General features: G+C 41.7%; 1 protein-coding gene across 1 annotated transcript; it reads left to right on the forward strand.

Annotated features, from left to right (window-relative positions):
• Positions 1-1,546: 1,546 nt before the first annotated feature.
• Positions 1,547-17,492, forward strand: LOC308367402 (transient receptor potential cation channel subfamily V member 1-like; the record flags this gene model as incomplete). Its single annotated transcript, XM_080841309.1, has 14 exons — positions 1,547-1,770; positions 8,189-8,343; positions 9,084-9,236; positions 9,323-9,460; positions 11,988-12,286; positions 12,736-12,912; positions 13,761-13,925; positions 14,029-14,124; positions 14,212-14,282; positions 14,396-14,561; positions 14,669-14,735; positions 14,955-15,259; positions 15,365-15,486; positions 17,342-17,492. 14 exons carry the CDS (start codon positions 1,547-1,549, stop codon positions 17,490-17,492), a joined length of 2,289 nt encoding a protein of 762 aa, XP_080697435.1.
• Positions 17,493-25,288: the final 7,796 nt, after the last annotated feature.

Below are 25,288 nucleotides of genomic sequence, written 5' to 3' on the forward strand. Positions count from 1 at the left end.
TAATACAACTTTGTAGACTAATCCCTGAAAATCGCCTTTTATTTTTAAGTTGTGACAGTTATATTCAAGCGATCATATAACTGAGAGTTTACTACTCGTAATGTATTGTTAATACGTATTGATTTTAAATGCTCCGGAAATATGAATAAAGTCTGTTGTACTCGACTATGTTATGGTGATGCAATGCTCACTTATACTGCCTTTCTGTATAAATATAATGGTTCGAGAGCCATGGCGTCATAATGATGGTATTAGGAGGTGGATTCACTCAGTTTAACATCGTGTAGGACATCGCTGAAGGCCTAGTCGTGAAATGCACGGACCGCCACTGGTACACACCCTCAAAGCGTTAATATGCGACTCTACTCAAATGCGCCCCCTTAGTAAATACCGTTTTATGTTTACGACCGCTATTTTACGCCAGAAATGGGCGCATAAGTGTCCAAATAAAACCTGCTGTTTATTTGTAGTTTATTTGCAGCTATTCCTGGGCAAACAGAAAAGAAATACATCAATCCAACATAAGCAAGTCAAACAAATTCAGGCTCTAACATAAAGGACCAGGGGTCCACCACAGAATGATCCTTCCAGATCCACATACGTCCTTCTCCCCTTTAAATACTCTTGTATTTTTACCTCCATTGCTTTTTCAGCTGGGATTGTGGGTGTGGCAGGGAGCAGATTAAGAGCCAATGGGTGTGGCGAGTTAGCTCCCTTGTCTCTCAATCAGGAAATTCCCCCATCTTCAAGATGAATGCCACCAATGACCTGAATTCTCCATCAATTGTCTCTAGTTGGACCCTAAGGGGAGCTTGGGGTACCACAGTGTAGATGTCATCCAATAACAACAGAGGTTCATGGATCTACTGACGCACGCATGTCTAAAACAAGTATATCACTGGACTATAACATAGGAAGTTTAGAATTTACAAAGCGTCCTATGATATAATTAAGCTTCCGATGATGATATGATCTTGGAGTATGGCTGAGTGTTGTGTATTGCTGTCATGGCTCATATGCAAGGCTATAGATCATATACAGTCCTGTGTAGAGATGAGTTGGGGATGACCCCAAACACCTCTTTATCTGCAGACATGCCCAGTCCGATTGCTAAACGACTCTTCCTCCTGAACCACAAGCTTGGGCTTTGAATTCAGCACATCTGAACATCTAAGGCAATTACATTAGATGTTCAGATGTGCTGAATTCAAAGCCCAAGCTTGTGGTTCAGGTGGTAGAGTCGTTTAGCAATCGGAAGGTTGCTAGTTTGATTTCAATTTCTTCTCCCCAAATGCCAAAGTGTCCTTGAGCAGGACGCTGAACCCCCAACCACTCCCGACGAGCAGGTTGGCAACTTAGTCTGTATTCTCCGCCTTTGGTGTTTGAATGGCGAGATGTTTGAGGCATCCATGTTTAAAGCAATTTGAGTTAAAAAGCACAATATGAATGCAGTCCATTTACCAATTACATCTACGTATATTCAGAAATATTGCACATGAAATATGGCTTTTCCCTCATCCAGGTATTATTGCATTCAGACATCACCATGGGTACACCAAAAGGCAAAGAGAGGGAGCCATTCATCCTGGAAGTTGATGACAGGACTGACGAAGAGCGTGCACAGAGCAAAGAACTGGGAACAAAGGATCACTGGGCATCTGCTCTTCGACTGGGTCCAACTGAAAAAGACAGAAGCCCTATGGACTCTGAATATCAAGAGGACGTACAAGAGACCACTCCGCAGATCAAAATCAACAGGAATTTCATCAAGTGAGTTTGTCATAATTCATAATAATCACTACACTTTGTATGGGCCATTCTACCGAATTCGTGTAATATGCAGGCCCTCAACAATAACAACTATTTACAAAACAATTAGGTATTTAGGCATAGATATTTACTAAGAAAATGTTATGGTCTATATAATCCCAATGCATTAAATGAGATAGTGATAAGCTAAATATATACAAAATCATCATTTACAGTATAGGGTACTTTCTATTGGGAAGTAGCTGTCCCCAACCCTGACATCTAAATTTCAATGCCTTTAAATAACACTTTTCAATGATTTCATTTCAAAGATCTTTATGATTGGTTTGAAACAGAACTTGGAATATTTAGATTTATTGTGGGTTTAATTTTTAAATCAATTAACCATACTCAAAAAAATCATGTCCCTACCGAAACACAAGAGTTTTAGTCCATTGGTTGAGCCTGTGTTTTAGCCACGACCCTGCATTTTTGACCATGCAGTGACACTGCATCCCTGTCCCTCATGGTTGAATGGTAAGTAGCTAAATCCCATAGTTTTTATATAAATGTGTTCCAAAGTCTGAAAATCGACGTGTAACCTTAAGAATTGTCACTACCGAAACCCATGTTTTCTTCAATTAAGTAAACCTTTTGGGGTTTCATGCAAAATCTTATGTTTGTATGTGTGTACCTATGGAATCAGATCAATGCCATAAATATTTTGTAATCTGTTATATAGATTTTGTATCTGTAATATAGATTTTGTATCTGTACACTTTCAAAACCTATCTTCACTTTCAAAATCTATTTACAGATACGAATTTGAAATACGAAATGTATCCTCACTTTCAAAAACTATCTACACTTTCAAAAACTATCTTCACTTTCAAAATCTATCTGCAGATATGGATTTCAGGTACGGATTTCAGTTACACATTACGGATTCGGAAACGGATACGGATTTCAAGTACGAGTTACGGATTTCTGTTACGAATTACAAAATCTTTTTGGCACTGTCTTTACTTCCTTTCTAAAGAGCCAATCAGCGCTTTTGGCAGATTTTCTAAAGCGCCAATCAACACATTGTATCCTTTACTGACTAGCCAATCAGCGCTATAGCTTGCTGGGAAAGTTGGGTGTATGCAGCAGTCGGTGTATGCGCTGGATCAGAGACTGAGAAATGGCACAAGTAAGAAGTCCTATATTTGTAGTTGTTAATAAAGTCATTGTAAAACGCACATTCATAGTCAGTGGTTTTCACTCCACACTTCGTTCCGCCTGTTTCAAATATCCTTGTCGTTGTATGGAAGATATTAGGATCCGCTTTGGTAGCTAACGAAAGCTAACGTTAGCATTTTCGTGACCGATCTCCTATTCACACTTAATTAAGTTAACCATGAACAGTATTCATATGACCCATTATCACAATGAGAACATTTAGCAGACAGACTGCTATTGTCATGTTCTCCAGACACATGCAAAGTGATGGTGGGCGTATACCGTTAAGTGCATGCATCCTCAACAGCTGGATAATGACCAGCCTGATTTCAAAACCACCTTGCAATGTCATTTTCGTTTCTTTTCATGGCACTTTGGGGTAGGCTATTTGTAACCATTTTCTGAAGTCCTTGAAAACGTTTTATTGTGTATTTTTTGTGGAAGCGAGTTTTCTAGCGTCTCAGTGGAAGAGACATATGAGGCAGCAAGCTGGAGTTCTCGCCACACTTTCATTAGTTTCTATTTGCTATGTGGCTGAGACCAATTTCTTAGTTATAATGCGTTCTGCAGCCAAGCGATCTCTGAATCGCCAGAGCCTAAGATTAACTAAATAGTACAGGTGTTCATCAGCCCTTTGGGCCAGACATAAGGCATGCTTGTTTAACTTCCCCCACGGCGTTCGTACACCGAATTGTATTCAAACCGTGCAGGGGAGACCCCAGATCTCTCCCTAGGCAGAGCGGTGGCAGATTTAGGTTATAACTATTGAATAATGAGCGGGCCAACAGTTGCCAGCAAGCTAGCGCTGATTGGCTAGTCAGTACAGGATACAATGTGTTGATTGGCGCTTTAGAAAATCTGCCAAAAGCGCTGATTGGCTCTTTAGACAGGCTGTAAAAACAGTGCCAAAAAGATTTTGTAATTCGTAACAGAAATCCGTATCCCTATCCGTAATGCGTATCTGCAAATAGATTTTGAAAGTGAAGATAGTTTTTGAAAGTGTAGATACATTTCGTATTTTAAATCCGTATCTGTAGATATGTTTTGAAAGTGTAGATGGTTTCACAGATACTAAATCTATGTTACAGATACAAAATCTATATTACAGATTACAAAATATTTATGGCATTGATCTGATTCCATACGTACACCTCTTCAAAGATTTGTTTGCAAGCCGTGTGATTGCTAGAATTCTTTATTTATGCTTAAAGTTAGCTAGAATTGTCACTACTGAAACAGTCACTACCGAAACATATGGTAGTGATCAGATCATAGGCGGAGATCCCGGAGGACACGCCCCCCCCCTCCCATAAAGTTGTCCCCCCCTCAACAAAATTGAAAAAAATAAAAATAGTAATACGAAACAAACTCACGACGACACAAGCGCTGATTATTATAAACGTAAAATAATGTGCTTTTTAAGTGTTGAAAAATCATGATCCCCTATTCCTCAAAGTGGTTCGGGTATGCTGTTTCCAAAGGGCGGGGCGAGCACCGTGTTTTAGTCAATCTGCCCATTACAGGGTCAGGTTGTGAGATTGTTTCTTCCTCTCGCCCCCTCCCGCTATGATACACGATATGTAAAGATATTTACCTCATTCTCGAACGTAGTAACAACAGGTAAGAAGAAGTTTTTCTAAACTCCATTTACGAAGGTCCAATCGATAAAGTATTCATACGTTTATCAATGGATTGACATGACAACGTGACTTTGCCATAACACACGCAGGTAATTAATTACCATTCAATGTGGGTGGTATGTATGGTGGGCTGAAATGGAAAGCACCCAATGCATTCACTATAATCAAGTCAAGAGGTATCGATAGATATTTCTTGTATTTCGAATTTGCTCGTTCACACTCAAAATAGCTAGCTAGCTAGCTTAGTGTAAACATAGCCCACTACAATTTTCTCTTTAATTTACCTCAAGTAAACCTTAATTTAAGCAGTTACCATTCGTTAACAACTACAGATAGCCACATTCTGTAACTACCTTTACTTACCATTTCACTCCATGCATCACTTACTTTGAGCTAAACTCCTCGGCTATAATCTTGGATGTCGCTGAAGAGACCTTGCTTGGCAGAGTGAAAAAACCAGTGCAGCAGCCTCCGCGAGATCCCCTTTATTATGGAAGTTTATTAGACTCTTTATTCAATTGGCAATGCATTTGTCAAATGGCAATTCAATGTGCAAAGTGACAATGCAATCTGCAATTCAAATGGCAAACCAGTTGTGAAATGGCAATTAAATGTGCAAATGACAATGCAATCCGCAATTCAGTTTGTATTATTTTGAATAAAAATTTGAATGAACGCATATTGCATTGCATTTCATATTGACACGTTTTTTTCGTCTCTTTATTCAAATGAAAATGCATTTGTCAAATGGCAATTCAATGCGCCAAGTGACAATGCAATCCGCAATTCAAATGGAAAAGCAGTTGTCAAATGGCAATTAAATGTGCAAATGACAATGCAATCCGCAATTCAGTTTGTATTATTTTGAATAAAAATTTGAATGAACGCATATTGCATTGCATTTCATATTGACACGTTTTTTTCGTCTCTTTATTCAAATGAAAATGCATTTGTCAAATGGCAATTCAATGCGCCAAGTGACAATGCAATCCGCAATTCAAATGGAAAAGCAGTTGTCAAATGGCAATTCAATGTGCAAATGACAATGCAATCCGCAATCCAGTTTGTATTATTTTGAATAACAATTTGAATGAGCGCTTATTGCATTGCATTTCATATTGACACGGTCTTTTCGACTCTTTATTCAAATGGAAATTCAATGTAGTAGCTGAACAGCGCCCCCAGTATATTGCATTAGCATTTACTTGTCATCACGCTCTTTTTGTTGCAAAATTCAAATGAAAATGCAATCTGTCAGTCGCCCCATCAAGGCGGGTCCCTACCCCTATTAGGCGTATTTAGTCACGTGACCAATATCCATGACAACAACCTTTGCCGGCCATGTTGGGGTCCATGTACGGCACTGTTTTGCAGTGTTTTATACCGCTATTCTCAAGAAGCTCTTATTTTCTCTTCACTTCTCTTCAAGTCTAACTCCACATTTCCATTGGGACGAATTATCGGCAGGCGGTATTTCGCCTAGGGGTCGTGGTCAGAAAAAAAACATGTTTGGCTGTCATGTAGCGAGTGTCAAGTAGCAAGCTCGGCTGCAGTGCAGCGCTTATAGCATTTTAGCAGCTATCTTCTACATTGATCTCCAATTAAAGTTTAGGCAGTAAGCTAACCATAACGGTCGAGAGCTTAATTTAAGACCTACAATATTCTGTTTGCCCTGACAGTGTTCGTATAGTATATTAACAACAAACCGAGTCGATGTAGACTTATAAAAGTTGTGTAAACACCTTAATTCACATACAAATATTTCCAGTTTTAACAGACTCCCGAGAGCCAGGATTAGCAGCTATCTTCTACATTCGGTCTTCGGCAGTTCCTCTACGATACATTTTTCTAAAGAACAACTTATTGTTTTGAACTGTTGTATTATATTGTTTTGCACTGTTGTATTGTTTTGTGTTATGCTGTATATTTTGAGGAATATGTGTAAGCACAGTGACACTTAACTTCCCCGCAACCTTGACCACAGCAGTCACAACTACAAAGAAATCCGGAGTAGCATGTAAGAATTCATTAACTGCATGTTTTTCATGTGTGCATCCATGTTCAGTGGCAGGTGAGGTGAAGTTGAAAAGCTTTGGGTTACACATATTTCTGATAAGGGACTGTGAAGGCTGGGCAGGTTTTGAAGAACTGTCCTGTTTAGCGATCGAAGCCCCAATTCTCCCGGCTCTGTGTTTGAAAAATGAACCACCCATTGCCTGCTCTTGTGTCCTCCTCAATTACTTCCATGTCAGTGACAGAAAATTGTATGTTCATTTTTGATTAAAAGATGATTACTTGGCCCAAAAAAGCTGATTCTGATTCTTCTGACATTTAATACATGGACCCCATGTTGAGGTTCACACTAACATATCACGTGACTGACATCACGTGGATATTGATATGTTGCGGATTGCATTGCCACTTTGCACATTGAATTTCCATTTGAATAAAGAGTCGAAAAGACGTGTCAATATGAAATGCAATGCAATAAGCGCTCATTCAAATTGTTATTCAAAATAATACAAACTGGATTGCGGATTGCATTGTCATTTGCACATTGAATTGCCATTTGACAACTGCTTTTCCATTTGAATTGCGGCTTGCATTGTCACTTTGCACATCGAATTGCCAATTGACAAATGCATTTTCATTTGAATAAAGAGTCGAAAAAAACGTGTCAATATGAAATGCAATGCAATAAGCGTTCATTCAAATTTGTATTCAATATAATACAAACTGAATTGCGGATTGCATTGTCATTTGCACATTGAATTGCCATTTGACAACTGGTTTGCCATTTGACAACTGGTTTGCCATTTGAATTGCGGATTGCATTGTCACTTTGCGCATTGAATTGCCATTTGACAAATGCATTGCCATTTGAATAAAGAGTCTAATAAACTTCCATACTTTATATAGTTAATGATTTGCTATTGGATTGTAATTTTAAGGGGGAGAAAACCTAAAAACCAGAACGCACGCAAGCACATATGTAGCATTTGAGAGTTATAAAAAACGTGTCCATGTGAGAAACAATCGTTTAATTTAATATCATCACCAATTTTTATTTTATTTATTTATTTTTTTTAAGCCAATAATGCCAAATCATTTTGGGGGGGCTGAAGAACATTTTAGGGGGGCTTCAGCCCCCCTAAAACAGGCCTAACGACGCCCCTGTTCCTGCCTAACAGGGAGTTTTTCCTTGCCCCTGTTGCCATTGTGCATGCACTAAGGGGGTTTAGGCTCTAGAGGCAATTGTATTGTTATGGCGCTATACAAATAAAATTGAATTGAATTGAATTGAGTTTGAAATGATACATTTTATTGTCTATTGGACTCAAACATTGTCACCCTCATAAAGTGTCCACAACCTTTTCTGTTCCAAACAATTAAAAAATATATATATTATAAAAAAGTGTAAACTATTATTTTGTATTATGGCTCACCTATATGTAGTGACACCTTATATGTTTGGAATATGAAGTTACATATTTATAACAAGTCCTATGGAACCTTGAATTCTATGGTCCTAATGCTGTCAAAGCTATGTTTTTCACATATAATCTTCTCTAATGCAGGGGTATCACAGGAATAACAGGTGAAGCTGCTCAAGACAAAGACAAATTCGACATTAAAAGGCTCTTCACAGCAGTGTCAAGTGGAGAGGTTGCCCAGCTAGAGGGACTGGAGCAGTATCTGCGTCGTGCTATGAAATACCTGACTGACTCTGCCTGTAAGGGGGAAGATGACAAAAATGTTAATGTAAAATATTGCCTCTCTCCTTGTGTGATAAAAAATCAACTATGTATAATAATTTCCTGAGGTGTCATATCAATTAAGCGACTGCAATTCTACAGAAGTCCCTGTTAGAAAATTCTGTCTTTTTTTGTAAATTCGATTAAATCGGTCATTATTAGTATTAAGATCAACCGATTAAAAATGGAAGCAGTTTAGTATTTGTGCTTTGCATCTTGGTATTTTTTAAACAACAGTAATTTGATTGACGAGTTAGAGTACTATCCAAGTGTATTAGGTTATATGGCAAACTCAATGCTTGGGCCTGCCTTGAGAAATCCATCCGTAACTCCCAATCACAGTTATTTTTATCAGAACAATAATATGCTTTATCAAAGAATTTGCAGCTTCTCACATTTAAATCACGAGGACGCCTCAAGGATCCATCTGACATTTAATCCCACGGGGAACAATAACAGGAAAAAAGCTTTAGAAAACATCATCAGGTTACAGAAACATCCACTCTCCTAACTTGTGGACGATCGTATCCTGTTTACAGTTTCAGTGTTGTGTGATATAGGCCTATGTCTTTATTTGTTTCAGGCCTTGACAGACACTGTACCCACCTTATGATTCAAAGACTTGTTGAGATACTTATCAAAGTAATATTATACTATTATGTAAATACATAATCCTCAGATTTCAAGTGTTAAACATAACCTTTCTAACTTTGTGCAGATCAGTCCAAGGGCAAGACTGCTTTACTCAAAGCTCTCCTAAACCTAAGAGATGGCAGAAATGACACTGTTAAAACCCTTCTTGGCATCACTGAGAAGATGGGTGATTTGAAGAAATTTGTCAATGCGGCATATACTGATGATTATTACAAAGGTGAGAGTTCGGTATATTGTTAAAACCTGGATGTTGTTTTATGCAGACAGATATTCTGATATTCAGATTGTTCTTCTTCTCTGTAGGCCAGACGGCCCTTCATGTAGCCATTGAGAGAAGGAGTAAATACTTTGTTGAGCTTCTGGTTGAGAAAGGTGCTGATGTCCATGCCAAGGCCTGTGGGAAGTTCTTTCAGCAGCATGATGGACCCTGCTTCTATTTCGGTGAGATACCAAATGAGTCAGACCTTGATGCTGATGTTAATTAGGTTTCCTGCTTCTATTTCGGTGAGATACCAAATGAGTCAGACCTTGATGCTGATGTTAATTAGGTTTCCTGCTTCTATTTCGGTGAGATACCAAATGAGTCAGACCTTGATGCTGATGTTAATTAGGTTTCCTGCTTCTATTTCGGTGAGATACCAAATGAGTCAGACCTTGATGCTGATGTTAATTAGGTTTCCTGCTTCTATTTCGGTGAGATACCAAATGAGTCAGACCTTGATGCTGATGTTAATTAGGTTTCCTGCTTCTATTTCGGTGAGATACCAAATGAGTCAGACCTTGATGCTGATGTTAATTAGGTTTCCTGCTTCTATTTCGGTGAGATACCAAATGAGTCAGACCTTGATGCTGATGTTAATTAGGTTTCCTGTTTCTATTTCGGTGAGATACCAAATGAGTCAGACCTTGATGCTGATGTTAATTAGGTTTCCTGCTTCTATTTCGGTGAGATACCAAATGAGTCAGACCTTGATGCTGATGTTAATTAGGTTTCCTGTTTCTATTTCGGTGAGATACCAAATGAGTCAGACCTTGATGCTGATGTTAATTAGGTTTCCTGCTTCTATTTCGGTGAGATACCAAATGAGTCAGACCTTGATGCTGATGTTAATTAGGTTTCCTGCTTCTATTTCGGTGAGATACCAAATGAGTCAGACCTTGATGCTGATGTTAATTAGGTTTCCTGCTTCTATTTCGGTGAGATACCAAATGAGTCAGACCTTGATGCTGATGTTAATTAGGTTTCCTGCTTCTATTTCGGTGAGATACCAAATGAGTCAGACCTTGATGCTGATGTTAATTAGGTTTCCTGCTTCTATTTCGGTGAGATACCAAATGAGTCAGACCTTGATGCTGATGTTAATTAGGTTTCCTGCTTCTATTTCGGTGAGATACCAAATGAGTCAGACCTTGATGCTGATGTTAATTAGGTTTCCTGCTTCTATTTCGGTGAGATACCAAATGAGTCAGACCTTGATGCTGATGTTAATTAGGTTTCCTGCTTCTATTTCGGTGAGATACCAAATGAGTCAGACCTTGAAGCTGATGCTAATTAGGTTTCCTCTGGTAGGAGGTAACCTATTGTTATTGTAGGCTTTCTTATTATTATGTTAGTACCATGGGAGTCAATGGCAGCCCCTACAACCATATGGTAACTTTTTGTGAAATTTGGCACACTCATTAAGGACAGTTCCTTCTTCATTCACACCAAGTTTCATGGCTCTCATTACACCACTCTAGCGCCACCAACAGGTCAAAGTTGGACTTTTGTAACACACGCAACTTTTGAACCGTATGACAGATTTTCAAAAATGAGGTACCATTAGTAGACAAATTAAACCCACCCCATGGCGTTCATTTGCGGTTATAGAGATTTTCCGCTATTTCCGGTTTTATCAAAAACCTTTGAAAATCAAAAAAAAAATTGGCAAATCTTCTTCAAAATCACCAGAGATGATCTTCAAACCTAGCCTCACAAAAGTTATCGAACAGAATTTTGATCCTCACAACCGTTTGTCCGGTACAGCCACTCAAATTCAGCAGAAAAGTCGCCAAACAGGAAGTGAAGTCATATCTTGGCAAATCTTTGAGAAATCAAAACCAAACTTGATATGTCACTGGAATACACTACAACATGTTCCCATGTGCAAAGGCAACTTCATATCTTGGAAAAAGTATTGATATCCAATTGGATGCATTGTTAACGCTAAAATAATGCTTTACACATCCACAGGTCAAAAAGTGATACTCTGATTCAATCACAAGCTCATGTGAAGACACTTGAGAATGTTTAGTACACAAATCTGAAAAAAAGTTGACTGTAAGATGAAAAGTAGATTTTTGGTGAATATTTGAAACATGCATGCTTGGCTAATTTCTAGGGTGATTTTCAATAGAAGGTCTGCCTGTCTGCTACTTTGCGCCTCCGCGCGTGTCTCACACACTCAGTCTCCCCTTAACACACGCGCAGGCTTGGTTTTCTTGTTTATGTGTTTTTCACATTCTCACAGACACACAGCTTGGTGTCACACACATACATTCTCACAGACACACAGGGTAAGCACACACACACAACCTCCACTCAGTCTAAACTTCAAGGCAAAAGCATTGTAAATGTTGGATTTGAAATTTAATATCCCATTGGCAAGTGTGCAGCATGGATTTTTCTATACAGTGACAAATTGTCACAAAATAAAATTTTTCCGTACGCAATGTTTGGAGGAGGAAACCGCCATCGCTGCTTGCAGCTATATTTTAACCTTGTATTAGTAACTAAACAAAAGCATCAGTGGTGTAGTGGTCCCTGGAGAAGTGGGTATACTCTTATTTTTTTGTTATCAGCCCATACAGCACAGGATAAACGCCCTGTTTTGAGAAATTTGAAATCTGAAAAATAAGTGGGTATACTCTGTATACCTTTGTATACCCTGGACTACACCACTGAAAAGCATGTTGTGTCTGTTTACAGGCGAGCTACCACTTTCGCTGGCAGCCTGCACCAACCAGAGAGACATAGTTGACTTCCTGTTGGAAAACCAGTACCAGAATGCAGATGTGCGGGAGGCAGACTCACAGGGTAACATGGTTCTCCATGCTCTTGTGCTGGTAGCAGATAACAGTCTGGAGAACACAGAGTTCATTATAAAGATGTATGACCACATCTTGGCCAAAGCGGCTCAGCTTCACCCGAAAGTCAAGCTGGAGGAGATTGAGAACAACCAACGCCTCACACCAATTAAACTCGCAGCCAAAAGAGGCAAGATTGAGGTGAGATTATATTTGATTATATTAGATTACATTATTTCTGGCATGTGTAACGCAAATCCATACCAGTGACGCGACCAAATTCCATCGCTTCTATCGCTTTGAGGAGGCGTGGTGTAGCGTGTGGAAATAACATACAGTCCTACAATTTTCAATTTTCAAAGACGACACCAAACAATCTCATTGGTCGCCGCCAGGAAAAATCGCTCCTCATCTGCATACATTTTAACATGTTCGAATTTTCATCGGTCGCGTCGCCCAGATCGCTGGTCTACGTCACAATGGACTGGCTCCCGTTGAAATGCATGGGGTTTAGAAATCGCGTCGCTCATATCGCTGGTATGGATTCACACGGTAAGGCTGTATTATTTTTGATACTATGTGATTTGTTTCTCCTAAGCTCATTGCATAATTACATTTTTACTCCTTCTTGTTTATGTGTTTTTCTGAAGCTGTTGAAACATATGTTACATCGAGAGTTCCAGGATAAAGAGACCAGACACCTTTCCAGGAAGTTCACGGAGTGGGCCTATGGGCCTGTCTATTCCTCACTGTACGACCTGTCATCACTTGACACCTGTGAGAAAAAATCTGTCCTGGAGATAGTCGTTTACGGAACTGAAATCCCAGTAAGCCATAAGCGTTTGTGCAGGTTTTGTATCATTACGATTGAAATATAAATATCATATTGGTTTACAAATGTTCAAATTAATGATTTATTTGGCAGTGTAGGCAGTTTAAGCCTGGTACCTTACAATATACGTACAATATATATGTATATTTATAATACAGTATATAAAACACTGTACCATTAACTCACTAATCTTATTTGACTGAAATAAGATTAGTGAGTTAATCAAGGTATCAAGAGTCTGTACAGTAATAAACTAAAACCTTATTTAGTGTACCAAAGTCATCAGTTTAGTGTGGAAGTGTGGCCAAATAATGAGTGGTACTAAAAATGTATCATCCACTCTAATGATGTGATAATGTAAGATCACTCCATATAGATATGACAGACTCCAGATTGTGGCAGTACTGAGGTAGGAATTGATATGATAGCCTCCAGATTGTGGCAGTACTGAGGTAGGAATTGATATGATAGACTCCAGATTGTGGCAGTACTGAGGTAGGAATTGATATGATAGCCTCCAGATTGTGGCAGTACTGAGGTAGGAATTGATAGACTCCAGATTGTGGCAGTACTGAGGTAGGAATTGATAGCCTCCAGATTGTGGCAGTACTGAGGTAGGAATTGATATGATAGACTCCAGATTGTGGCAGTACTGAGGTAGGAATTGATATGATAGACTCCAGCTTGTGGCAGTACTGAGGTAGGAATTGATATGATAGACTCCAGATTGTGGCAGTACTGAGGTAGGAATTGATATGATAGCCTCCAGATTGTGGCAGTACTGAGGTAGGAATTGATATGATAGACTCCTGAGTACTGAGGTAGGCTAAACTGTGATTTCAGAATCGTCTGGAGATGCTTCAGGTGGAACCACTCAATCAGCTGCTGGAGGAGAAGTGGAAGAGATTTGGTTATCCAATATTTCTCTTCAATTTTGTAGTTTATGTGATGTACCTCTCCGTATTCTCCACTGTGGCCTATTTCAGGAAAGACGGATCAGCTGGTCTGGTCAGTCATTCACTTTAGTTGTTTTTACCAAATGTTTTCCAATGATTGATTGCTCTGTGATAGCATTGGGTTTGAACTGCCCCACTGCATTCATTCCTCCCAGCCACCATATCCTTTGGAGTATACGATAGAGGATTACTTTCTCCTGGCAGGGCAACTCCTACTTCTCTTGGCTTCTCTTTACTTCTTCTTAAAAGGGGTATGTATCACTGTTAGAATGGAAAACCATTGCTACCATCCCATTGGGGGGGGGGGGCTTATATGACTAATACTGTTCTCTCTCAAGTTTTCGGATTTCAGAAGGAAACGTCCAAAACTGGGAACTTTGTTAATAGATGGCTTCTGTGAACTCCTTTTGTAAGTCACATGGAGACAAAAAATCCTCTCTTTGTGTGCTTTTGGTAGTTTAAAAAATAGATACACAATCAAAAATGTCTTTTTGATCTTATTTTCTGTGTCCCGGGCCCTAGTTTCTTCCAGGGAGTTCTCTTCCTGGCGTCTGTGTTGCTGTACTTTTGTGGCAGGATGGAGTACCTTGGGTTGATGGTATTCTGTCTGGCTCTCAGCTGGATGAACCTCCTCTACTTCTCCAGAGGATCCAAACACATGGGCATCTACAGCGTCATGATACAGAAGGTGTCTGCCATATGCTACGCTGCCCACCTTTGGATGCCATTTGTTGTCATCTCCTGACAGCCTGAAGTTCTTCGTAGATAATCACACATATTTTTATGTCATTCTAGATGATTCTTGGAGACATTTTACGTTTTCTTTTTGTTTACATGGTTTTCCTCTTTGGATTTTCATCAGGTACATGGATTCCCTCCTAAATACTGATAAATAGTTGTTTGGAAATATAATATTAGTAAATAAGTATTTGAAATGTAAACATGTAAACATACAAAACATAACTGTTAGAGAGTTAATCCAAAGCTAATATCATCTCTGAATGCTGTTTCAAAAGCCATAGGCACCTATTGTATACCTACCTTTGTATAAACCATCTTCATTTTTTTCATTGTCTTTTAGCGGTAGTCACTCTTCTGGATGAACCAAAGACCAAATCACGTTCTATGTTTATTGAAGATTCGAACAAATGCACAAAGCCAACTTACAAGAACTTCTACTTCACTACTCTGGAGCTGTTCAAGTTCACCATAGGCATGGGGGACCTGGAGTTCACTGAGCAGTACCGCTACAAGGAGGTGTTCTATGTGCTTCTCATCTCCTACATCGTCCTCACCTACATTCTGCTCCTCAACATGCTCATCGCCCTCATGAACAAAACTGTGGAGAAGATCTCAGAGGAGAGCACCAGCATCTGGAGACTACAGGTAAAGTGACTGAATGTACACAGCTGTTTTTCTGGTAGACCATCCGAGGGGAGATCATTGAGCATGGTCTTTCATGTTTGTACCTATGTTTTCATACGTTTCCAGCGAGCCATTACCATCCTAGATACAGAAAGACGTCTACCACAGTGTTTGAGGCGCAGACTTCGTTCTGGAGTAGAGAAAAACCTGGGCAAGGGGGATGGAGAGGACCTTCGCTGGTGCTTCAGGTGACACATACTGCACTTCAGTGCTTTCTAAAGTGTGGGGCATGGCGGGGCTGGGTGCCCCCCCCAGGTGGGGGCCTGGTAACACCAAATGGCAGTACTCTTACTGCTTAGTAGCCTGTAACTAACCTATAGTGTATTGCCGACTTTGTACTTATATTACACAGCTAATCATAAAGCCACATTTGACCCAGCCAGATTTGATCTGTTATAAACAAGAGCTCTTATCAAATGAAATAAAAAATGTTGATAAAATATCCAGGTTTAACTAATGGATGTAATGTTATTGAAAATGTACAACGGTTCAAATGTAGAAACAATGTCAATAATAACTACTTACTAACCGAGAGTGAGGTCATGCAGGGACATATCAGACTGAGGCTGTAACGTATCTACCAAGCGTTAGCGAGGTTGATACGGCAAAGCCGAAGTCTGATATGTCCCTGCATGACCGAATCACTGCTGGTGCTGGGAACACTAGGGCCCTGTTCTCAGTGGTGAACAGCACACTGCGCCCCCCAGATTCCCTTCCCCCACACTTCTACTCCACTGACCACTGTAACACCCTGATGTCATTTTTCAACACAAGAATAGCCACCATCCACCAGCAACTAACCCCTCACATGTCTAGTTGTCCACCCCCTCTAGTTCTCCACTCCCCCATCTCTGTACCACTTTCATGCTTCCAACTCCCCTCTGCCGCCGAGTTATCAGATGCCATCCGGAAATTCCCCAGGGCTCTGTCCTTGGCCCTATCCTATTCATCATATACCTCCTCCCACTTGGACTGATTTTCCGTAAATACAATATTCATTTCCACTGTTATGCGGATGACACCCAGTTCTACTTTTCCACCAAACCCACTTCCACCTTCCCACCCTCCTCCCTCTGTGCCTGTTTACAGGAAATCAAATCCTGGTTTTCTTCCAATTTCCTAAAGCTTAACAGTGAAAAAACTGAAGCAGTCCTCATTGGCTCCAAACACACCCTCACCAAACACCCCAGTTTCACCCTCACCATAGATAACTCCTTGGTTACCCCCTCTCCTCAGGTTAAAAGCCTGGGTATCGTCCTCGACAGCACCCTATCATTCCATACCCACATCAACAACACCATCTGCCTATTTTCACATCCGCAATATCAACCGCCTCTGCCCCTCACTCACTCCCAACACCGCCGCAATCCTGGTTCACTCCCTTGTCACTTCCCGCCTGGACTACTGCAATTCCCTTCTCTTTGGTCTCCCACACAAACTCCTCCATAAACTTCAACTGGTACAAAATGCTGCTGCCCGTATCGTCACTAGGACGCCATCCATCAGTCAAATCACCCCCTTTCTACATCAACTCCACTGGCTTCCCATTAAACACCGCATTAACTACAAAATCCTCCTCCACACATTTAAGGCAATCCATAACCTCGCCCCTCCATTCCTCTCTGACCTCCTCCACATCAATGTCCCTACCCGGTCTCTCAGGTCTGCCTCCTCCATTACCCTGACCGTCCCCCAAGCCCATCTGTCCACCATGGGATCCAAAGCCTTCAGCCGCTCTGCCCCTCACCTCTGGAACTTCCTCCCCCCTGACATCAGAAACATGGACCCTAACTCAATCGCTCTTTTTAAAACACAAATCAAAACACACCTGTTTAAGCAAGCCTATAAGCTGTAAAGTTGTTGCTGTATTATGTATTGTTCAATGTTTTATTCACTGTTGTAAGGCGACCTTGGGTTTCTTGAAAGGCGCCCTATAAATAAAATGTATTATTATTATTATTATTATTGACATTGTAAACTTGGAACTTATTGACTGGAGTCGCTAACAATGGCTAATTGGAGCGTGTGTTGTTGTTTTTTCAGAGTGGAGGAGGTCAACTGGAACAAATGGAACACCTGCCTGGGCATTATCCATGAGGATCCTGGGAGCCAAGACTTCAAGATACCAACAACTCCTCCTAGCAGACCAGGGAGGGGTAATGTAGCGATCATGCTCATATCAAACACCCAGTAGAAATGAATTGACAGTGTGCAAAGTTTTCAATAATCTAGTAGCCGTGACTGATGATATCAGGGTTGTCTTTGGCTATTTTACATTTACCTTTGTGGAAGATTTCCTATAGCTCCAAGTTTAAATGTGACAATGCTACATTACAATATTCTGAGTGGCAGATCTACATAACTTTATTTTCCTAATCTTTTAACACTAAAACAGAACATGACATCTTATCCTACCCACTTGCTATTTAAGCTTTTACTACAGTTTCTAAAATGACACTGTAGTGATGCAGAGCAATTGCCAGTGGTTTTCTCTGTTTAGTTGTTTAAATACATAGAGTTGAGGTTTTCCTTTACAAGGCAGAGGATGTGGTAGATAAAACAACTTGTTGTGATAATAATAAATGCATAACTATGCAACAATTTACCCCTTTTGAGGTATGTTTTTATAAGCAACTGCTTTTGATACCTTCGAAATCATCTCAATAGTATGTCATGTGAGGAAAAGATGAATACACCTGCTGTTCCCACTTGCTGTCGAGGCTGTGCATGTGTAGTTCTATGGTCCGGGACGGAACACCCTGCCAACTTTTTTGCCAACAATATTGCCAAAAGGCTCCATTTGGCATAATGGCTGGCCATAATCAATGCCAACTGGGCTGTTTTACATACCTTTTATTTAGCTCACTAGTTTTAGACCAAAAGATTTGAACAAGTACGACACAAGACTTAGTATAAACAGGATGTGTATTAATAAAGATGTTTTATTTTAACAGGAAGACGCTTGCGAGGGTTCGTGAGGGATTTTACTCGCCGTCAGCCCCAAGGCCAACAGCCCCAAGGCCAACAGCAAGGACAAGGAGAAGAGATGAGCCTTCGGTCAGTCAGCAACATCTGATCAGATAACACCTCCCAGCAGTTCTAAATGTCACTATTTATCAAAGACAACTATGAAATGTGAAATAGAATAGTCAGAATCAGGATAAGCACATAAGGTCCATAGACAGGTCAGTTATGGTGAGGTCCATCTATAGAGGCTATAATTAGGAGAGCTTCGGTCAACATGATTGAAATAATCTTTCTCCATAGACTTTTTCCTGAGGGCTCTGGTTCTCAACCTAAGGGTTCGGCAAATATCCCAGGAGGTGCGCAAGGCTTTGTTTGCTCTCAGGTTGTCAAAATTAAATTAGCAAATGTTGAATAAAATCATATCACTTACTGTATAATCAACACATACTGTATACTATATATGTGGACCAGACTTCACAGGATGTGTACGTGCATATGCAAACTGTTTCAGTTACTGTATAATTGGTCTGAGGGAGAACTGGGACAGAGGTATGTGTGTATGTATATGTATGTACAGTATGTGGGTACTGATTAATCACTTACTATGTTGATAATGAATCATTATTATTCTTTTGGTAAGGATGCATGTGATTATAAGCCTACTCCGTCGGGTTGTTAAAAGAAAAATGTGTCAAGCTTATTGTAGTATCTTCCAAGATTGTATCCTCCTAACACATATAGACAGCCAGCCTAACTCCTTTCATGAAAGACGCAAAGTCAGGATGTAGCCTCGAAGTTCCAGGTTTATTGATGAAAACGAGTAAAACTAAAACTAATACAAAAAAAAAAAAGTTTTTATAATTACGTTATTCACAAATGCTAGTGGTGCAAGACCGAAGCAACCAACGTTAACGTAACGTAACGTAAGCATTTATTTAGCCTACACTAACAGCGTATACCAAACTCCATGAGTGAGATTATTTCCAAACACTGTTAATGACTTAAGAATATAATAATCAAATAAATAAATATACTTATATGAAGCTCCGGAGTACTGAGATAACTGGGGTGAATTTTCACCTATCACTCCATATATGAGCTGGTATATAATTAGCAAACAATAGAAACACTGAGTTGAGCCTTTCGGAGCTGTCGTGCAACGAACCACTGATGAAGAAAGGTGCCTGTTTGAAACCCAGTGGAATGCTCACAAAGGCAGCTTTGTTGTTGTTGTTATATCCTGCTGCTCAGATGTTATGGTTGGGTAGCCATGTTGTTGTGCTTAGCACTTGTGGGCTATAGACAGCACCTGTTGCACTGTGAAGGAGTGCCTTTACGGATCCCAGGTGCTACACGTGGTGTTGCGGCTGCCTCCAGCCAGTGGTGACCGGACCTGACCAGACTCATGCACTTGAAAATGGTACTCCACCAAACTTTAGGTTTTTCACCTGGCATGGAGGGATGGCCTTGTTATCTATAAAAATCAGTTTCTGATGCGAAAGCAGCCTATAATTCTTCATTGATTGAAAACAATAAAAACAATCCAAGGTTTTTCTTTAACACCATTTCTAGTCTAGCAAAACAACACAATGTAATCCAACACTCTGTTCCTATAACCTACAGCAGAAACTATTGTATGACCCCCACAACCTGGTTTAGTCTTAGAATCCCATTCCTACACCCACTGACCTCCCTGAACTCACTTTCCTGATATCCTCATCTAGATCATCAACCTGCCTACTAGACCCCATCCCTACAAAACTACTTATACATGTACCCTAACCCTAACCCTAGGACAATTCACTGATTACAGGATACATTCCAATCATTCAAAATATCATAAAACACACCATCTCTTAAAAAGCAAACCTTGATCCTGATAACTTGGCTAACTAAAGGCCTATACCCAACTTCCTTATCAAAGGCTGTGTCTCATCCTGGTTTAGATCTTACCTTTTTAAACAGTCTTCAATTTGTCCAGCTCCACCATGAGCCACCCAGTCGCATCAGAGGAAGTCATCAAGGCTGTGTGCTTGGATGACACTCAGATCAGTGCAGAATGCAGAAACACCAACCATGCTCTTATTACGTCAGGACTAGACTACTGCAATGTTCTACTGTCCAGATGTAACAACAACTCAATAAAAAGCTTCCAACTAAAACAGGACGCTGCCGCTCACACACTAACTTGAACTGAAAAATATGAACATATCACTTGCATATGCACTTGCCTCGCGGCACTGGCTCCCTGTCAAAAGTAGAACCGATTTCAAAGTACTCCTTCTAACTCAAAAAAGCTCTAAATAGCTTAGCTCCAAATTATCTCAAGGCAAGTTTCCTTGTAATTCCAAGGATATCAAAAAACACCACAGAAGGCGGAGCCTGTGGATTGATCTTCCTGCCACCTCCTCTCAATCTTTAAAACGAGATTAAAGACATTCCTCTTCAGTGCATCGTATATTCATGAATAATTCATGAATTCCCTTTCACCATTTCAGCCAACATAACTGAACATAACTCATCAAAACTAAACACATATAATGTCTCCACCTGATCTACTTGCAGAAACTATCTGCCTACACCTACCCATCCCTACCACACTGTCATGAATGAATTCAACCCGCTCATGATGCATCTACATACTCTGTGCTAGCCTATTTACCTGTAATGTCAATCATTGCCACCATCGTTTTCTGTTTCATTTCTGAACTACTATTTCTTGTAATAGTAACCTTACGAGCGCACTGTATACCCACTAAGCTGTTCTACAATACTCAAATGTTTTCTCCTCATTGTAACAACCGGCTCAAGATTGTTACAAGGAACGAGACAACCACAGCTTTGAAGTTACGAGTATTTATTAACTAAGTTCAAATACACGATGGACAAAGTGAGCTGCATGTCCGTTCTTTCCGGTGTGCGGAAGAGCAGGTCTTTTGAAGCACGCGGACACGCCCCCACGCAGCTAATCAGCACCTGGGATGACACACAGCCATGCAGACAAACAGAACACCCACACAACACAGGACACCAGGGAAAGCGGACGAACATAATGGTTCGTCACACCCTCCCCCTTAGAAAAGTTGATCGTAACGGGTCAATGTACAACAACACCAATAATCAACACAGAATGCAGAGAATAACACAGAACACCGAATGCACACAGAATGCAGGCCTGCATAAACAACTACTACATACTCATGGCCAGAATAGCCAGCCTATAGTGACAACCATAAGCACCCACATGTTACACCACGTGACCAATACTAACAATCTTACCTTACCTTCTTTAACATTAAATATTATACATTTTATACTTATCTTTAACCCCCCTAACCCTTGTCCCCTCTGCAACAACAGCCCAACCCGGGCCCTGGGAGGCTAAAGGCAGACGACACAAAAGTTATAAGGGTATACAGACAAGACATTACACTGGAGCGCGGGAGAGCGCATCCGCAATGACATTATTTGAGCCTTTAATATGTCTAATGTCCAGATGGTAAGGCTGCAGAAACAATGACCAACGCATTAGCCGTTGGTTGGGGTTTTGGAGGGAATTCAGGAACGTCAGGGGATTGTGATCGCAGTATACCACCAGTGTAGACGCACATCCCCCAACATATACCTCAAAGTGCTGCAACGCCCAGATGAGGGCAAGAGCCTCTTTTTCAATCACTGGATAATTAAACTGATAAGACGTGAACTTCCTTGAGAAATAACACACAGGCCGATTAAGGCCGTTGTCATCCTCTTGTAGGAGCACCGCTCCAGCTCCAACATTGCTCGCATCCACCTCAAGCTTGAAAGGCCTAGTGAACTGAGGCGCAGCTAAAACAGGGGTTGTTGTCAGAAGGCGTTTGACAGCTTCAAACGCGGCCTGACAGGACTGAGACCACACAAACTTGGCAGAAGACCTCAGTAACGAAGTGAGAGGCTCTACCACTGTGGAGAAAGCCTTACAAAAACACCTGTAGAACCCCACGATACCCAAAAACCTCATGAGCTCTTTCTTTGTGGTTGGAGGAGGGAAGCGATCAATCGCCTCCACCTTAGCCCGTACTGGGCGCACCTGGCCCTGGCCAACAACCTTTCCCAGGTAGGTCACTGTGGCTTTGGCAAATTCACATTTAGCGAGGTTCACCGTCAAGTTGGCCTCTGCCAAACGCTGAAACAGAGCCCGAATGTGAACCAAATGACCCTCCCAAGTGTCACTAAAACAAACTACATCATCCAAATAAACCGAACACCCATCCAGACCAGAGACCACTCGGTTCATTAGCCGCTGGAATGTGGCTGGGGCATTACGGAGACCAAAACTCATTACCTTATAAGAGTAGAGGCCTTTAGGTGTGACAAAGGCGGAGATCTCCTGTGCTCGCTCTGTGAGAGGGACTTGCCAGTATCCCTTGAGTAGATCGAACTTGCTCACAAAGCGAGCGCCTCCCACCTGATCCACACAGTCCTCAATCCTAGGTAGCGGGAAAGAGTCCAGCTTGGTGATGGCGTTGACCTTACGGTAATCCGTGCAAAACCGGAACGTACCGTCAGGCTTGTTCACCAAAATGCACGGAGAAGCCCAGCTGGAGGTAGAGGGCTCTGCAAGGTCATTATCTAACAGATACTGCACCTCTGTCTCTTGCTGCCTCTGTCTATCCACAGAGACCCTGTAGAAGCGCTGTTTAATAGGGTCTGAATTCCCCACCTCAATGTCATGGCTAATGACGTGAGTTTGAGATGGACGGTCTGAAAACAAACACTTATATTCCTGAACAAGAGCAATCAACTCCGACCGCCTTGTCTCTGGCAGGTGACTGAGGATTTGCTCCAAGTTTTTTAGTGACTCCGAGTTTTGCAACCTTGCACTTAAAACAGCATCATCTGGCCCAAGCAGCTCATCCCCCCCTTTAAAGGAATGCAAGCTGCCAGGAGAGATATCAGCAGACCCCGGGGCACTAACCAAAAGAACAGGCTTCACCATATCAGGTACATGATAGGCTTTTAATAAGTTAATATGAACTAGCTGTGTGGACTTGCGTCTATTCGGAGTTGCAATTAAGTAATTCTCACTAGACACCTGTTTCACCACCAGGTAGGGGCCACCAAACTTAGCATGGAACGGTGAACCCGTGACAGGGAGTAACGCCAGGACACGGTCCCCTTCCCGAAATACCCGCTGCTCAGAGCGACGGTCATAGAGCCGTTTCATTCTGCCTTGTGCCTTTTCCAAATTCACCCGAGCTACCCGCCAAGCCTCAGACAACCTCCGCTTAAAACCATTTACATAATCCGTCAGATTCTTTGGAGGCGCCGACACATCCCACTGACTCTGCAAAACAGCAAGAGGCCCTCGTACAGAGTGACCAAACACTAGGGCATTTGGACTAAACCCGGTACTCTCCTGGGTGACCTCTCTCGCAGCCAGCAACAGCCACGGCAGACCATCCTCCCAATCCCGAGCCAGCTCCACGCAATAGGCACGAAGAAGGGACTTCAATGTTTGATGGAACCGCTCTAATGCTCCCTGGCTCTGGGGATGGTAAGCAGTAGAGAGGCTGTGCTTCACTCGGAGTAGGCGTAAAACCTCTGCGAAAACACGCGAAGAAAAGTTCGAGCCACGATCTGACTGGATTACCTTTGGTATCCCAAAAATTGAAATAAACTGAGACAACGCCTTCACAATGGACTTAGCCTTAATTGAACGGAGGGGATAAGCGGCAGGATAGCGAGTGGTCTGACACATCACTGTGAGGAGGTACTCATGACCCGAGCTAGACCTAGGCAGAGGTCCCACACAGTCAGTGAGGAGATGGTCAAACGGGCTGGCCGCAACCGAAATGGGCAACAAAGGCGCAGGTTTGATAATCTGGTTGGGTTTCCCTGTCATTTGGCAGGTGTGACAGGACTTGATATACTTGGACACATCTCGCTTGACCCGTGGCCAGTAAAAGTAGCGCATCAAATAATCATACGTTTTCTTAACCCCCACGTGGCCCATAGTATCATGTGCAGTTTTCAAAACAAGTAGACGAAGTCTTTCCGGAATAACAACCTGCACCAGGAGTTCGCCACTTTTCTCACCCGTGTGTGAAGTCCACTTTCTCACCAAGACACCATCATGCACAAAGTAGCCAGTGGACACATGGTCACTCTTTTCTTTTGAGTTAACCCGGCTAAACAGGGGTTCTAAGGAAGGGTCTCGTCTCTGCTCCTTCGCTAGCTCTCCCCGCGACACCGATGTGGGAAGGTTTTCCCACAAGAGCCAGGGCTCCGGGGTGTAACCAGCCTCCCCATCAACACCCTGCTCTTCGGCGGCACGGCGAGCAGCGCGAGTAACCACACCAGCAGAGGTGACATTGGGGAGGGTTTGGCTTATAGCCAAATTGGGGAGGGTTTGTGCATGAATACCAGACACCCCTGAAAGAGAGGGTGTTACCGAGGTCACCAGGGGCAAAGCAGACTCTGCCCAAACATGGCAACCGGCCAAATTATTACCAATCACGACGGCGACGCCATGTACAGGCAGAGACGAACACACCCCCAAACATACGTCCCCCTGCACTAGCTGTGACCGTAAGTTCACGTGGTGTAACGGGACAGCGAAGGTGCCTGGACCAAAACCACGAACCAAGACACTATTTCCTGTGTCGGAATGGATATCAAAGGGTAGCACAGACTGCAAGATGAACGACTCAGAGGAACCAGTATCCCTCAAGATTTTAACAGGAACTGCCTCTGTATGTCCTGGAAGGGAAACAACACCATAAGAAATGAAGGGCGAGTAATGGGTCTGAGTAAAATAGTCCTCATCAGACTGTGAACAAACACTTAAGAATTGACCTGGACGAGAGGACTTCTCAGGCCCAGCACGAGGCTTAGCCCTTTGCTTCAAAAGTAGGCAATCAGGTTTCCAGTGCCCACTACCTAGACAGTAATGACACCTCTTGCCTGAATCTGACTGGGCAGTAGGCTCTCGTCTGCTGAAAGGCCGCCCCACATTTTCAGGAGGTGGGTAAACAGTATGTG

The sequence above is a fragment of the Sprattus sprattus genome (genome assembly GCF_963457725.1).
Source record: "Sprattus sprattus genome assembly, chromosome: 6".
Taxonomy (NCBI): Eukaryota; Metazoa; Chordata; class Actinopteri; order Clupeiformes; family Clupeidae; genus Sprattus; species Sprattus sprattus.